Source organism: Archocentrus centrarchus, chromosome 8 (genome assembly GCF_007364275.1).
Source record: "Archocentrus centrarchus isolate MPI-CPG fArcCen1 chromosome 8, fArcCen1, whole genome shotgun sequence".
NCBI lineage: Eukaryota > Metazoa > Chordata > Actinopteri > Cichliformes > Cichlidae > Archocentrus > Archocentrus centrarchus.
In genome coordinates this window covers 15989487-16004790 of record NC_044353.1, presented here as the reverse complement: position 1 = coordinate 16004790, position 15304 = coordinate 15989487, and the positions used below count along the sequence as shown (strand labels likewise).

Here is a 15304-nt window from a genome sequence, read left to right as displayed (position 1 = left end):
CTGTGCATTTGAACAAAATTAAATTGAAGTTTCAGTCACTGATGACAGACTGGACATAGCGTCAGAACATTTTCTGTGTTCTTTTTCATGTGCTGCATTCCTCACATTTAAAAAGATGGATTTCTGTTTATTTATTTTTTATGTGCATGCTATTTTTTTTCTTCACTCTTCAGACTGTTTATCTGCTTTTGGTTATTGTCCCTGGAAATAGTAAACTGGCCTTGGTCTGACTCAATAATAGATGTAAGCACTGTTATGCTCAGAACCCAGGCCATATGGGAGCTGCTCAATGTGAATCCAGAGGCTGTGCGGGTCAGTCTGTGAGATTTTGATTTGATCAGTGTCCACTTTAAAACAAGAAAATCATCACCAGGAAGAAATTATGTGCAACGAGTGGTGTGCCTGTACTGCAAAGCAACACAACTTTATTCAGATGCCTGAAAGACAAGTATGATGAATGGATGAAGGTCAAGAAAGACAATGCAGTGCTTGGTAATGCAAATCATCAATTCAGATCAGATCATCAAATCACAACAAACAGTCGCCTCAAGGCACTTTATATTGTAAAGTCAAAACGACCCCCTATGAGCAAGCATTTGGCAACAGTGGGAAGAAAAACTCCCTTTTAACAGGAAGAAACTTCCAGCAGAACCAGGCTCAGACGGGTGGGGCTGAGGGGAGGGAGACAGAACAAAAGACATGCTGTGGAAGAGAGACAGAGATTAATAATAACTAACAATTAAATCCAGAGAGGGGTATAAACAGAGCAAAAGAGGTGAATGAAAAGAAACACTTAGTACATGATAGAAAACCCCAAGCAGCCTAGACCTATTGCAGCATAACTAAGGGATGGTTCAGGGTCACCTGATCCAGCCCTAACTATAAGCTTTATCTTAAAGGAAAGTTTTAAGCCTAATCTTAAAAATAGAGAAGGTGTCTGTCTCCTGAATACAAACTGGGAGCTGGTTCCACAGAAGAGGGGCCTGAAATTATTGTAAATTAAATTTGAAATTATTATTGGGTCTTTACCTATAATACAAAGCGCCTTGAGGCCACTGCTTGTGATTTGGCGCTATATAAATAAAATTGAATTGAATTGAATTGAATTGAACTGAATTGAATTGAATTGAACTGAAAGCTGAAGGCTCTGTCTCCCATTCTACACAAGTAAGCCAGCAGTCTGAGAGCGAAGTGCTCTATAAGGGTGATATGGTACTATAAGGCCTTTAAGATAAGATGGGACTTAATTATTCAAGACCTTGTATGTGAGGAGAATAATTTTAAATATTATTCTAGATTTAACAGGGAGCCAATGAAGAGAAGCCAATATGGGAGAAATCTGCTCTCTCTTTCTAGTCCCTGTCAGTACTCTAGCTGCAGCATTTTGAATCAGCTGAAGGCTTTTCAGGCAGCTTTTAGGACAGCCTGATAATAATGAATAACAATAGTTCAGTCTAGAAATAATAAATGCATGAATTTGCTTTTTAGCATCACTGTGATATATACTTACTTTACTTTATTACATTTAGCAGATGCCTTTATCCAAAGCGACTTACAATGATGACACAATAATACAAAAAGCCAAAACAAAAATAAAACATTAAAACAGTTAAACATTAAAAAACAATGGCACATTAAAAATGTATGTCTATACACATCAGAGTTAATTGTCTTAGTGCAGGTGTTCTCTAAAAAGCTCAGATTTTAGGAGTTTTTTAAAAATGGCGAGGGACTCTGCTGCTCTGGTGGAGGTGGGCAGCTTGTTCCACCATCTGGGAACTATGGAGCAGAACAGTCTGCATTGCTTTGGGTGGATGTTGGGTAAAGCAAGGCGACATTCAGTGGAGGAGCGCAGAGGCCGAGATGGAACATAGGCCTTTAGGAGCGAGTGCAAGTAGTAAGGCGCCTGTTCTGTCATTACCTTATAGGCAATCGTGCAGGCTTTATATTTGATCCGAGCAGCAACCGGAAGCCAATGAAGCTCAATGAGCAGTGGGGTGACATGTGCCCGTTTTGGAAGGTTGAAGACCAGACGTGCTGCTGCGTTCTGGATCATCTGTAATGGCTTAATAGCACAGGCTGGAAGGCCTGTTAGCACTGCATTACAATAATCAAGGCGCGAGATGACCACAGCCTGCACCAAGAGCTGAGCAGCATGTTGCGTTAGAAATGGTCTAATTTGTCTGATGTTACAGTATATAGAGCAAGGCGACAGGATCGAGCAACAGAGGCCACTTGGTGTGTAAATGATAACTGGTCGTCAAACGTGACTCCCAGATTCCTGGCAACCTTCGCCGGAGAAAGTGAGAAAGAATCGATTGTTAAGGTGAAATTGTGTTAAACTGACTGTTTTGCAGGAAACACCAGTAGTTCAGTCTTAGAAAGATTAAGTTGAAGATGGTGTGACTTCATCCATGAGGACATATCTGAGAGACAATGAGATATCCGTGCTGAGATCGTAGAGTCATCCGGCGGGAATGATAAGTAGAGCTGAGTATCATCAGGAAAGCAATGGTAGGAGAACCCATGAGAGGAAATAACTGGGCCCAAAGAGGTAGTATAGATGGAAAAGAGGAGGGGTCCCAGTACTGGTCCCAGTAAGAAGCGCTCTCATTTATTATCTTAACAGATTAGTTTCCTCTTTGTAACCACCTTGGCCAAAATATGTGATATACAAAACTTTAAATAACTCGTTTAGCACCTTAGTAATGAAAAACGTGATGACTGAGACGGAAACTCCTGCCATGTCTGTTTTAAGAAAACAGGCTCCACTGACACTTTAGATCAGGATCTCTGAGAAATAACTTGGTTTGATGAAATGTACATAGTTTAACAAGCTGTGTTGCTAATAAACAACCTTACTTTTTCAATACCTCTGTAGATAATGGCAGTTCACCACCTCACACTGTGCTCAAGCCTTTTATTTCAGCTATGATTCTTTTTAATGTAAATATATTTAAAATACTTTTTTTTTTAATTTATGTTTCTGAACTGATTAAAATCTGTGTTTGTGCAGCAAGAGGCAGAGTAGTATCGTTTTAAACCTGGTCCAGTTGGTCTTGTTAAAGACTAAATTAAGTTTTATTTATTTAAAATTTTATCTTGATTGAATATATGTGGTTCAGCAGGAAGACATTTATTTGTCAACTAACAGTTTGAAACAAAGTTAGTCAAAGATTTACACAACAAACCTTCTGTCTCATACTATCACTCAGTCATATTCACATATTCAGTAAATATATTGTAGTGTGTTGCTGGTTGCTGAGTATTTGTGCAGGTCTGTCAGTGGTTTGTATTACTGTGCCTCTCGTGCACAGTAATAAACAGCTGTGTCCTCAGGCTGCAGATTCTGTCCTGTTATTGTCACTGTTCCAGCAGAAGTGTCTCTGCTGACACTGAACTTGTTTTTTAAAGCATCATTTTTGCTATTGCTCCCACCAGACCACATGCATAAAATCCAGCCCATTGCTTTTCCTGCATGTTGCCTGTTCCAGCATGTTCCATAGCTGCTATCAGTCAAAGAATAACCAGAGACCCGACAGGTGATGGTCATAGACTGTCCAGGATGCACAACCAATGAGTCTGGCTGGATGAGATCAATACTGTACACACCTGTGGAAACAGACATTAACATTATTTCCATCATTCATCTGAATATTTAGTGTTATTAGAGTGAATCTAATGAAAGCTCCTCACAGGATCCAGCAGCCAGCAGCAGTATCAAAGATACAGAGAACATGGTTGTTACTGAAGCTGAACTGATGTGAGCGCTTCTGTCCTCTCACTGTTGCAGCCACACAGCTTACAGTTATGAGGAAGTGCTTTGTGTTCATTTGAATAAAGGGACTGTGCATTTGCACAAAGGTTCAGTGACCAATGGCAGATTTGAGATGTGAATTTTGCCTATTTCTTTTTGATTTTTTTTTCTTTTCTTCAGTTTTCAGACTGTTCATGCGGAGATGCAGCTGCTGTTTTTTTGTGCCTGGAAATGGTAAACTGACCCTGGTCAGTTTAAATTAAGCACAACTCACATCAGTGAAACTTCTCACCTGCCTGGAAACTTTTATCTGATGGAGACTCTTTGAAAGAAAACACAAGTTTCACAGGTATTCCAACTCCTCCAATATCAATATGAGCCATTGCCAGAAGGTTTGCTGTCTCCCAGCACCCTGGAATCTGTATGGATGAGATTCCAGGAGGAAGGCAGTTACTCTAGGAGAGCTGGACGGGGCTGTAAAAGGTCCTTAACCCATCAACAGGACCGGTATCTGCTCCTTTTTCCAAGGAGGAACAGGATAAGCACTGCCAGAGGCCTACAAAATGACCTCCAGGAGGCCACTGCTGTGAGTGTCTCTGAATAAACAATCAAAAACAGACCTAACTGAATGAGATATTGAAAACTAGATCATTTAGGCGAAAATGAAACTTTCATTAAAAATGACATAGGCCATTATTATAACAAGGGAACAACTTGTGTCCTGTGCTTTTCACAGATGAGAGCATGTTCACTCTGAGCACTTTAACTATGTATGGGAATGTCTGGTGAGGCCTGAAATGAGCCCCAAATGTGTGAACAACTGCTTGTTATAATTTTATAAGTTATCATTTTAATTGACAACCGTGTTTTATTAACTGTGGATAACTTTATTTTCTTTCTTTACTTTTAATCAGATCAATTACACGATGACAACAGAAGGGACAAGAATGGAAAGAATAGCCGAAATCAATATAAAGAAGGTGCGATTTAGTCTCAGAGAAGTAGCATTGGTATTACGATTGAACAGGATGGGCTGTTGGACAGCACTGTTACTTGTAACAGCCTGTTGGGCAGGTGAAACTATTCAATGATGTTTGTATGTTTCTTTAATTTATGATCACGTTTTATGTTTATATTTTAATATGTGCATATTTATTTCTGTTGACAGGTGTTGATGGTCAAACTCTGACAGACTCTGAACCAGCAGTTAAAAGACCAGGAGAATCCCGCAAAGTGACCTGTACAACATCTGGATATAACTTTGGAGGCTACAACGTGCACTGGATCAGAGAGGCTCCTGGAAAAGGCCTGGAGTGGATTACTTATATCAGATATGACAGTGCTTACAACTATTATTCTCAGTCAGTTCAAGGATGGTTTACCATCTCCAGAGACGGAGATGGTAAACCATCTTAATTATACCTGTCAAATGTCTCTCTCAGAGTTAATTTTCAAAACAAGATAATCAACACACATTCTGAAGGATTTTGTAGAGCTGTTGAACCGATTTTAGTCACTGTGACTCTCGAGCACAATAATAAACAGCAGAGTCTTCAGTCTTCTGGCTGTTCATCTGCAGATACACCTGCTGTCTGCTGTTGTCTCTGGAGATGGTAAACCAGCCTTGGACTGACTGAGAGTAGAAAGAGCCGCTAGCATCAGTATAAATGTGTGCAACCCACTCCAGCCCTTTTCCAGGAGCCTGTCTGACCCAGCCCATCTCGTAGTCACTGAATGTGAATCCTGAGGCTGTACAGGTCAGTCTGTGGGATTCTCCCGTCAACACCTGTGAAATCAAAAGAAAGTAATTTTAATTCAAGCTCTAACTTTTTGAAGACAAATAATAATATTAATAATAATATGTTTTCACCTGCCCAGCAGAGAGCTAAAAGCAGCAATCCTGTGCTACAGTCCATCATATCAAACTGTGTGTTCACTGACCTTCACTCTCTCTGCAGCCTGATAAGTGAGTGAAAGACATCTGAGTTTTGCATTGACTCCTCCTCACTGTGTGGACTGAGTTGAAATGAGTGTGGACATTGTGTTTGCATCTCATATGTGTTAATAACTTAGTTCTGTCAGCGACAAGAAAAACGCAGAAACCAAAAAGACACAAAATATAAAATTCTGAATGTGCTTAATAAGTCTCAGAGTTTAAAAACAAAAACAAAAAACAAAGCAGACATTGTTTGTACTGGCGTATCAACAAAAAACTGGCATGTTGGGATGACATGTCTGGAAACCTGCCATGAAATGTTTCAGAACTACTGAGAGTATCTGCTGCTATCAGACTCTGTAATTTACTAGATTTACTAAATGTCACAGAATTAAACTGCAAACTCTTCTTCATCCAAGCCTTTGACTTTGAGGTGATTTGTCTCAAGTTGTGAGGAAATGGCCTTGAAACGAAAGGCCATTTCCTGACCTCCTTTGTAAAACCACAAGTTACTACTATTAATTAATTAATTAATAAACAGAAGCGGGAAGTAATGAAGTACAAACACATCATTACTGTATTTAAGTAGAATTTTCAAGCATCTGTACTTTACTTGAGTATTTATTTTTCTGACTACATTTTACTACAATTTTACACAAATATTTGTAATTTCTACTCCTTACATTTTAAAAATAGACTTGTTACTTTATGTTTAACACATTTGAGGGAAGTTGTTCAAACCAATCTGAGACTAAATGGAGGAACAATTACACATAAAAGCCAATATTATTGGTGTATCCATCTCCAGGGTTTATTGCATACAAAGAGCTGAAAGAGGCAAAACCATATAATCAATGCATCAATTATAGTGCTAAACTCAGGGGTTAAAGTGGGTCCAAGCATCTGCACATGTCTGCAAGTTGTGGTCGCTGTACTTCAGCATCCAACTAGCGCAACAAATGAGGAGCATAAATGAAGCAATTTCAAATGCAACATTTCCGCTGGACAGATATCAGCAAACACACAAACTGTTTGCATGCAGATTGTCACACTGTGTATCTGTGAGCTAAAGGTCCAGGTCCTGTAAGTCCCAGAGGGAGAAAAGAATGAGAGATAACTTCACTTAGAGATGGAGAAAGAGAAGAGGAGGACAGGAAAGGATGAAGAGAGGTTACATTTAAATGTAAGGACTGCTTAGTGATATCTGTTAAACTGGAAATTTAAAGCTTACATGTAATGTCCTCATTTTTAAATCTGCTGAAGTTATGTATTTTCATAACTGAGGTACACTAATTTTGTGTTATTCATAGGTTGCATGAAAATACTGCAGTTTAGTGCAGGATAAACAGGTTAGTTTGCTGTACTGTTGTGTATTTACAGTAAAGCTCTGTGTTGGACTGGTGCACAGCTGCTGTGGGAAACTCTCCATCACTCATATGCACATTTAAATGGTCATGGTCATTTTCAGTGGTTTGTATCACTGTGCGGTGACGTACACAGTAATAAACAGCTGTGTCCTCAGGCTGCAGATTCTGTCCTGTTATTGTCACTGTTTGAGCAGAAGTGTCTCTGCTGATGCTGAACTTGTTCTTTAAAGCATCATTTTTGTTAGCGCTCCCACCACCCCAAATAGTGAGAATCCACTCCACTGGTTTTCCTTCACGCTGTCTGATCCAGCCTGTTCCATAGTGAGTCACAGAATAACCAGAAACCTGACAGGTGATGGTCAAAGACTGTCCAGGCTGCACAGCCATTGAGTCTGGCTGGTGGATCGTCTCACTGAAGCACAGATGCACCACTCCCTTTTGAGCAACATTTTTATTTGCATGTTTTTAAATAGATTATATTTAAATCCAATATTATATTTTCTTCTTGACCACACTACTTATCGAGTTTTTTTTTTTTGCATTTATTTTTGTGTGACCATCTTGCAATGTTTTTTAATTAATTTTACAGATCATATAAATCATAAATCATATTTAGTTTATTTTCATGTAAACTGAATATTATATAACAAAGAACCTTATGAAGGATATTTTTCACATTTTCATTTAAATGATTATATTTATCATCAGAACCAAGTACTGAATTATATATTTTTTTATTGATAGATTTCAGTATTGACTTAATAATATTAACCTGAAATTTATGACCCTCATGTGCTTACAAAAAGGACAGTTACTGACTTTTCTGCTCTGTTGACTCCTTTCTTTGGTGAAATAATCTTTTTCAGAAGACTTTTTTTTCCAGAAGCTTTTCCAGAAGCAGTTTTTTTCAATCTCCTGGAAATCAAATTGATTTCAGTCAGTTATACCTCAGTGGTGGTCTTTGCAGCCAGATTCTTTCACAGGCATTCACTGTTAAAGCTGGTAAGTGAGTCAGTTTTTTTAATTTGGTTATTTCTTTTGGTCAGAATCAGTTTTTATGTTTCCATTAAAATACAAATGCAGCTGCTCTCTGCTGCTTTCTTTGAAAAGGGTAAACTGGCCTTGAAGTATTTGTTTTTTGTTTGTGTCATTTTTGTGGGCAGAGACGGAGTAATAAATGTAAGCACACATATAGTAAGAGCAACACACTCCAGTCCTGCCCTACATTTTCATGTTACACTATAATGTAGAATTATTTTCATAGCTGTATAGAATTGCTCATTATGTTGTTTAATTGAATTATTTGCAAATATTTCTTCTCTTAGTTTTAAGAAAAGAATTATTCTGCAGGTTATATAAAAAAAAAAGAGAATTTCATATAAATATGTCCTTAAGAAATGAAAGCATGTAAAGACAGTGAACAATGTTCTTAAATTTATCATTTGTTCATGTTATGGATGGGTTTTTACAAGGTTCTTATGTCTTCATTGTTCATATTCACATGTACAGTATGTTTGTTGTTGTGTGTTGCTTGGTATTTGTGCAGGTCTGTCAGTGGTTTGTATCACTGTGTGGTAACGTGCACAGTAATAAACAGCTGTGTCCTCAGGCTGCAGATTCTGTCCTGTTATTGTCACTGTTCCAGCAGAAGTGTCTCTGCTGACACTGAACTTGTTTTTTAAAGCATCATTTTTGCTATCGCTCCCATCAGACCACATGATGAGAATCCACTCCATTTGTTTTCCGTCACGCTGTCTCATCCATGCTGTGTGGTAGCTAGTCACAGAATAACCAGAGACCCGACAGGTGATGGACAACGACTGTCCAGGCTGAACAACCAATGAGTCTGGCTGAATGAGATCAATACTGTACACACCTGTGGAAACAAATCAACATTGTTGTCATTACTCATTTGATTGTTTGACAATACTATTGAATTTACTTTGTGAAGTTTCTCACAGGATCCCGCTGTTAGCAGCAACATCAGTGGTACAAAGAACATGGTTGATCTTGAAGCTGAACTGAGCTCTTCTGTCCTCTCACTGATGCAGTCGCACTTTACTTCAATTAGGAGGAAGTGCTTGATGGTTATTTGAATGAAGGAACTTTGCATTTACACTTATATGTGTGAAATATGTGTAGTTTTGTCTAATTTGAATAAAGGGAGTGTTTTTGCATTTCATTAATTAATTTGAATGTTCAGTGATAGTAGATTCACATGTTAGTATTGTTTAATACTTGCATTGTAAAATATATATTTTTATCATGTGATATCACAGCAATAAAAGCTGCAATTACAGTAAAGTATTACTATAGAGTATGTTATGCCTGACACTGTACATGAACACCTAAAGTTAGTTTCTTTTTAATATAAGAGCAAACTGCTTGTCTCTGTTTATGGTGGTCCAAGAGCTCCTCCACTGGTGATGACTTGCTATAAATGTTTAGACAATGCAAAGTTTTTGTTCAGGTTTGTTGATGGTTTGTGTTACTGTGGCTCTCTGGCGCAGTAATATACACCAGAGTCTTCAGGCTGCAGATTTTGTCCTTTTAAAGTCACTGTGTTGCTGGAAGAGTCTAATTCAACACTGAAGTTGTGTTTTAGTGAATCTTTGACATCACTGTCTGTACTGAGCCACTCCAGTCCTTTCCCTGCAGGCTGTCTGATCCAAGCTGTGTAGTCGCTATCCACAGAATAAGAGACCTGACAGGTGATGGTCAGCTGTTGACCCGGCTTCACTGACATGGAGGCTGGCTGTGTCAGCTGTTCACACTTCACACCTGTAAAAAAGAAAATGTTTTGTGATAAATTATCAAGTGACACTACAAAAGAAGGACTGATCACTATTACAAATATAAAAAGACTCACATCCAGCTGCCAAGAGCAGTAACAGAGCTACAGAAAACATGGTTTTTGGTGAGCAGGATGTGCTGTAAACACCACTTCATGGCCATGAAGGAATTATAGCTAAGCAACAGAGGAAGTCAGTGAGTTTGCATAGAATCAAATATTTAAAGCATCAGTGATGGGAACTGGAACAAAGGTAAAAAAAAAAAAGAAAAAAAATATATATAGTGAAAGAATTGAAAGAATAATCGGCTTGGTTGTGTCTATGTTTTCTCTTCAGTATTGTTAACAATGCTGTGCAGGTGTTAGGTGCTGTATTCATTATTCCTCGTAGGGAGGACTAGAGTGTACTTGGATCACAGCTGTTATTTTGGTGAAATAACAGTAGGACTTAATTTGCAGTACTTTTTATATGAAAAAGAGGACACACATAATATGAGACATCCTGTACAAACTGTTTGTGTGTAAATCAATTTATTTCAGATTTCAATATCAGAGGTAAAATTCTTGGTGTCAGTGGAAGAAAATACTACCAGTCACAAAGTTTTTATTAAACACTATTAATGGTGGGATTGTTGCAAAACAACAACAAAAAAGTTTTTATTAGAATAAGTATAATAATTTATTATTATTATTATTATTATTATTATTATTATTATTATTATTATTATTATTATTATTATTATTGGGTCTTTTAAAAATATTCAATAAAATTGAACTTTATAAAATAGTGAAAACAAAGGCATTGATCATGCAGCATACATGCAGTGGGGATGAGGACAGTGCAGGATTTTGTGCACCTATTCAAACACCTTCAGTGATTGTGAGTATCGAGAACCAAGCCTTCTTGTCCAAAATCAGTGTCTGACCTCATAAATGCACTTCTGGAAGGTCAAAAATTGCCTTAAACACTCCTAAACCTTGTGGAAAGCCTTCCCAGCACAGTTGAAGCTGTTATAGCTGCAAAGGGTGGGCCGACATCACATTAAAGCCTATGGATTAAGAATGGGATGTCACTTAAGTTTATATGTATTTGAAAGCAGACCAACAAATTGTCATGGTCCTGGGCCGGTGGGCCAGGGTTTTCTTGTTCTTTTGTTTTGGTCTTTTGTTCTTTTCTAGTTATGTTTGGTGTCAACAAATTATGAAATAATTTGGTTTTTTTTGTTATTTTTTTGTTAGTTTTGCTTTTAAGAAATAGATCTTTACTATATCTTAAAGTCTTTTTCTCTCAGAGACACAGGCCCAGTTTGATTTCACTCCAAAATCTGAAAATCACTGGTTTTTCTATCACTGATAAAAAAGAAGCCAAGCATAAATGATGTTCTCTCTGTTTCTAATACATACTGTATCAAACTCTGAGTGTTCTGCCAAAAACACAATGAGACTGGCCATTGTTAAGCATATAAAAGAAAAAAACAACAAAAACTTGGCAGCAGAGGAATGTCCCTTTTGTTTTTGCCCTATAATATCAGTTTTTCACTAGCCCTCTCATGCATGAATTATTAAATTTTGATTACAGATTTTTTTATGCAGTGATTTTAGGGTTCCATAAGGGTACAAAAACATACTGAGAAACAATTTTTTTTTCTATCTCCATCCCCTAAGGAATTATTTTTTTGTACACTACAGTGTACTCTGTGCGCTTTCCTTAAAACAAAGAATTATATGGTAATTTGTTGAAATACTGTGTAAATCTTGAAATAATATCCCAGTATACCTGTATAATCACACCACATTCATTACTAGTCTTTCCTGCCTGTAGTATACCTAATTCTGCCTGGCAAAGGGTGCACTACATACTTTATTCTTGACTATTCTCTCGAACGACTCAATTTATTTCAAATCACTTTATTATCAATTCATATCACTTTAGAAACACACACACACCATCCCTTATCACCATGTACATAGTCACTGAACTCATACTCGCACCCAGTAAGAGGTTACAGAACTCTCATTCTGTACTCACATCCTCATCACTGCCACTATCACCACACTCTTCCTCACTTGATTCAGGAAACTGCCAACTCTATAACTATGTACTCCTGTCTCTTGAAGCTCTATAAAATATAAAGAAACAAAACATTTTCAATGCATAAAATATGCATTGAAAGTGCAAACATTCAGTGATGACTAGCTAGAACACAGTGGAAATAGCACATGCACATGGCCATGTAGACATGGCCAGTGCATTATGGTCACTACAGTGTACACATGGAAAATTAGTATTTTCTCCAAATGAAAAATCAAAATTGAGATATTTCTTGGACATTATGTTACCTAAGATGCTCATTAGTCTTATTTTATTTTTTTTACCTTTAGTGGATTCTTTTTATAGAAGGTAGATGCTGGGATAGCTAAGGTGCCTGATCTCTTTTTGTCTCCATCAGCCATCTTGGAATCAGTGACCCCTGTAGCCCTCTCAAAGGATTTTCAATGGGGTTTTTTTGTATGAAAGGGTGAAATAGCCCTACCTGCTGTTGACTATGTGGACCAGTGCCCAAGATTTTATGTATTTGAAGAGATAAACAACTTTTAATCAGCTGTACACTGTAGTCTCATCCATGCATGAAAGGGCTAGACACTATAATACAAATAATAAAAATAAGAGGTCAAGAAGTCTTCACTAAAAATGTCATCATAGATAATGATAATGATTTTATTAGATTAGATTCTTAAATCATGAATTCCATCAAAACAACCAGACTGTCTACATTCATTTATTTTTTTCCAATGAGAACAGAGTGGATCTGTAAGTTTAAGAATTTATCATATCAAGAAGTAACATTGTCTTTCTTTTTTACTCTTATTTAACATGTGTGGTTGTGTCTTGCTGAGTATTTATGCATGTTTGTATCACTGTGACCCAAAGACTCACACAGTAATAAACAGCGGTGTCCTCGGGTTACTGTTGTCACTGTTCCAGCAGAAGTGTCTCTGCTGGAGCAGAACTTGTTCTTTAAAAACCTACTTTTATCAAACCTGAGGCCCCACTGATGAAAAATCCAGTAAATCCTCTCAAACCCAAACTGTTGCACAGATATTTTCAAAGAGTAACTGGCGACCCAACAAGTGATGGTCAAAAACTCTCCAGGCTGAACAACCAGTGAGTTTGCCAGGATGAAATCAATACTGTACACAGCAGTTGAGTGTAGCTTTACTTGTCTCTGCTTTACAAAAGCTCCTGTAAATAAATCCACACATTCATCATAATATTCTGGGTATATTTGTATTCCTTTTATACAAAGTTCAAAGATCATTAGATCTGTGAGAACATAACCATGATTTATAAATTTATTGTATGTGTGGTTCAGTTCAGTAACAGCAGGGGTTATAGTTTGTGTTATTTATTTATTTATTTTTGCATTTCCTACTTGCACAATGACCCGTGTCAGAGCAAAATGTCTTGTTTTATTTGGATTGTGGACCCAGACCTTCACAATGTTGTCTCTTTGTATATTTGTAGATGGCTGAGATGAGAATAAAGTTTGGATTGACTTTAACTTTAAAAATCGGCTACTTCAGTCTTCTAGCTAAATTCATGCATAAAGCTCGAGCCATCACTGTTCCAGCTGTTTTCTAAAGGGAGAGGCATGACACTGAATTTCCTCTAGTGTTCCAACAACAGCTGCAACATATGTCCAAATTCTATGCATATGTTCCTCTAAAAATTGTGTTTTTTTTTTTTTTTTTTTTTTTTTTTAATTCCTCCTGACACATGGAGGATTTTGTACAGCTGCTTAAACAGCTCCAGTCACTGTGGATCTCGAGCACAGTAATAAACAGCAGAATCTTCAGTCTTCAGGCTGTTCATCTGCAGATACAGCTGCTGTTTGCTGTTGTCTCTGGAGATGGTAAAGCGGCCTTGGACTGACTGAGAGTAGTAGGTGCTGCCCCCACCAGTGCTAATATAAGCAATCCACTCCAGTCCTTTTCCAGGAGCCTGTCTGATCCAGGCCATCCAGTAGCTGCTGAATGTGAATCCAGATGTTGTACAGGTCAGTCTGTGGGATTCTCCTGGTCTTTTTACCGCTGGTTCAGATTCTGTCAGAGTTTGACCATCAACACCTGTCAACAGAAATAAAAAGGATCATAAAACAATGAAGTATCATCAAAAATTAAAGAAACATCAGAACATCAGTAAAGAGCATCACCTGCCCAACAGACAGTTAAAAGTATCAGTGCTGTCCAACAGTCCATCTTGTGTAACTATCTGTCCACTATTGTGTACTGTAATACTCTAAACAGTCAGATAAGTAGCAGGTTAGAAGATGGAATATTTGCATCGACTCCTCCTTTAAAGCATGACTGAACTGGTGAATTATTAATAGAGTTTTTTCCCTAAGATTAACTAACCTGATGTCCCAGAAGCTTTAATGTGAAACCAGATGTTTTCACTGATTTCTTCACAAAAAACATGACTTAGAAAACTTGCAGACAAAAATTATATAAACTGTCTGCAGTATTCTCAAATAAACTATTTGTGATTTAGTACGAAAAATGTTTTGACTGTTATGTAGTATCATAGGGCGAATAACATTTAAATATATAGAAATCAAATGTAGACATGCTAAAGTACTCTACAGATAATAAGAAAACCTGCAAACCTACAAATATCTATATCAGTGTTTTACAGAAAGGTTCACCATTATGATGCTGTTAGAATTATAGAACCCCTGAGCACATTTTAAATGTATGCATACACAGCATAGCAGGCTGTAAATGAAGCACTTCCATTATCGCTGCTCCTCCTGATAGATGCACAAGACATTAGCACCAGTTTTCCTAAATGCTGCTTGGGGGCATTACCACTCGTGGCTGCACTGCCCACATCACAAGCGGAGGATCTCATTACAGGGCCAAGGATCATCAAAGGATGGGCCATGCACTCGCCATGGTCAAGGGACCATTTTAAGTTGCTGTATCTGTACAATTCAAATGGATGATTTGTCTGTGTTTTTAATGCAACCGCCCAGTTCTACTACTTTTTTTCCTCTTTGACCAGGATGGTAAACTGCAAAATCTGGTGTAATGTTCTTGGCTTTAAGACCCTGAGTGTTACTAGGCACATCTGACAGATTGACTGTATCCATCCACCACTCAAAAGCTTTTCCTGTCCTCTGTATTTAGTCTGTTTTGTCAAATCCAGATATGATGCAAAATACCTGTTATTTTATGTACATATTACTGTATTAACATGTTTCAAAAGTGTCTGTGTAGACTGTCAGTCATCCAGGTCATAGTAGTCTATGGAGCTTGAAAAAAGGCGAATGGACTTCTTTTTGTTTCTTGAAGACGTTTCACCTCTCATCCAAAAGGCTTCTTCAGTTCTCAACCAAATGGTGGAGAGACCCAGGTATTTAACCCCTGTGGGCGTAGTCCCCTGGAGGTGG

At 37.7% G+C, this 15304-nt stretch overlaps 2 gene segments (V, D, J or C); both read right to left on the bottom strand.

Moving 5' to 3' along the window:
- Positions 1-9548: 9548 nt before the first annotated feature.
- LOC115784422 (Ig heavy chain V region 5A-like) lies at positions 9549-9969 on the bottom strand. The segment is given in 2 exon segments: positions 9549-9841; positions 9930-9969. Coding segments are annotated over 2 exon segments (333 nt in total).
- A 3696-nt stretch (positions 9970-13665) lies between these two features.
- Positions 13666-14116, bottom strand: LOC115784421 (Ig heavy chain V region 6.96-like). The segment is given in 2 exon segments: positions 13666-13979; positions 14066-14116. Coding segments are annotated over 2 exon segments (360 nt in total).
- Positions 14117-15304: the final 1188 nt, after the last annotated feature.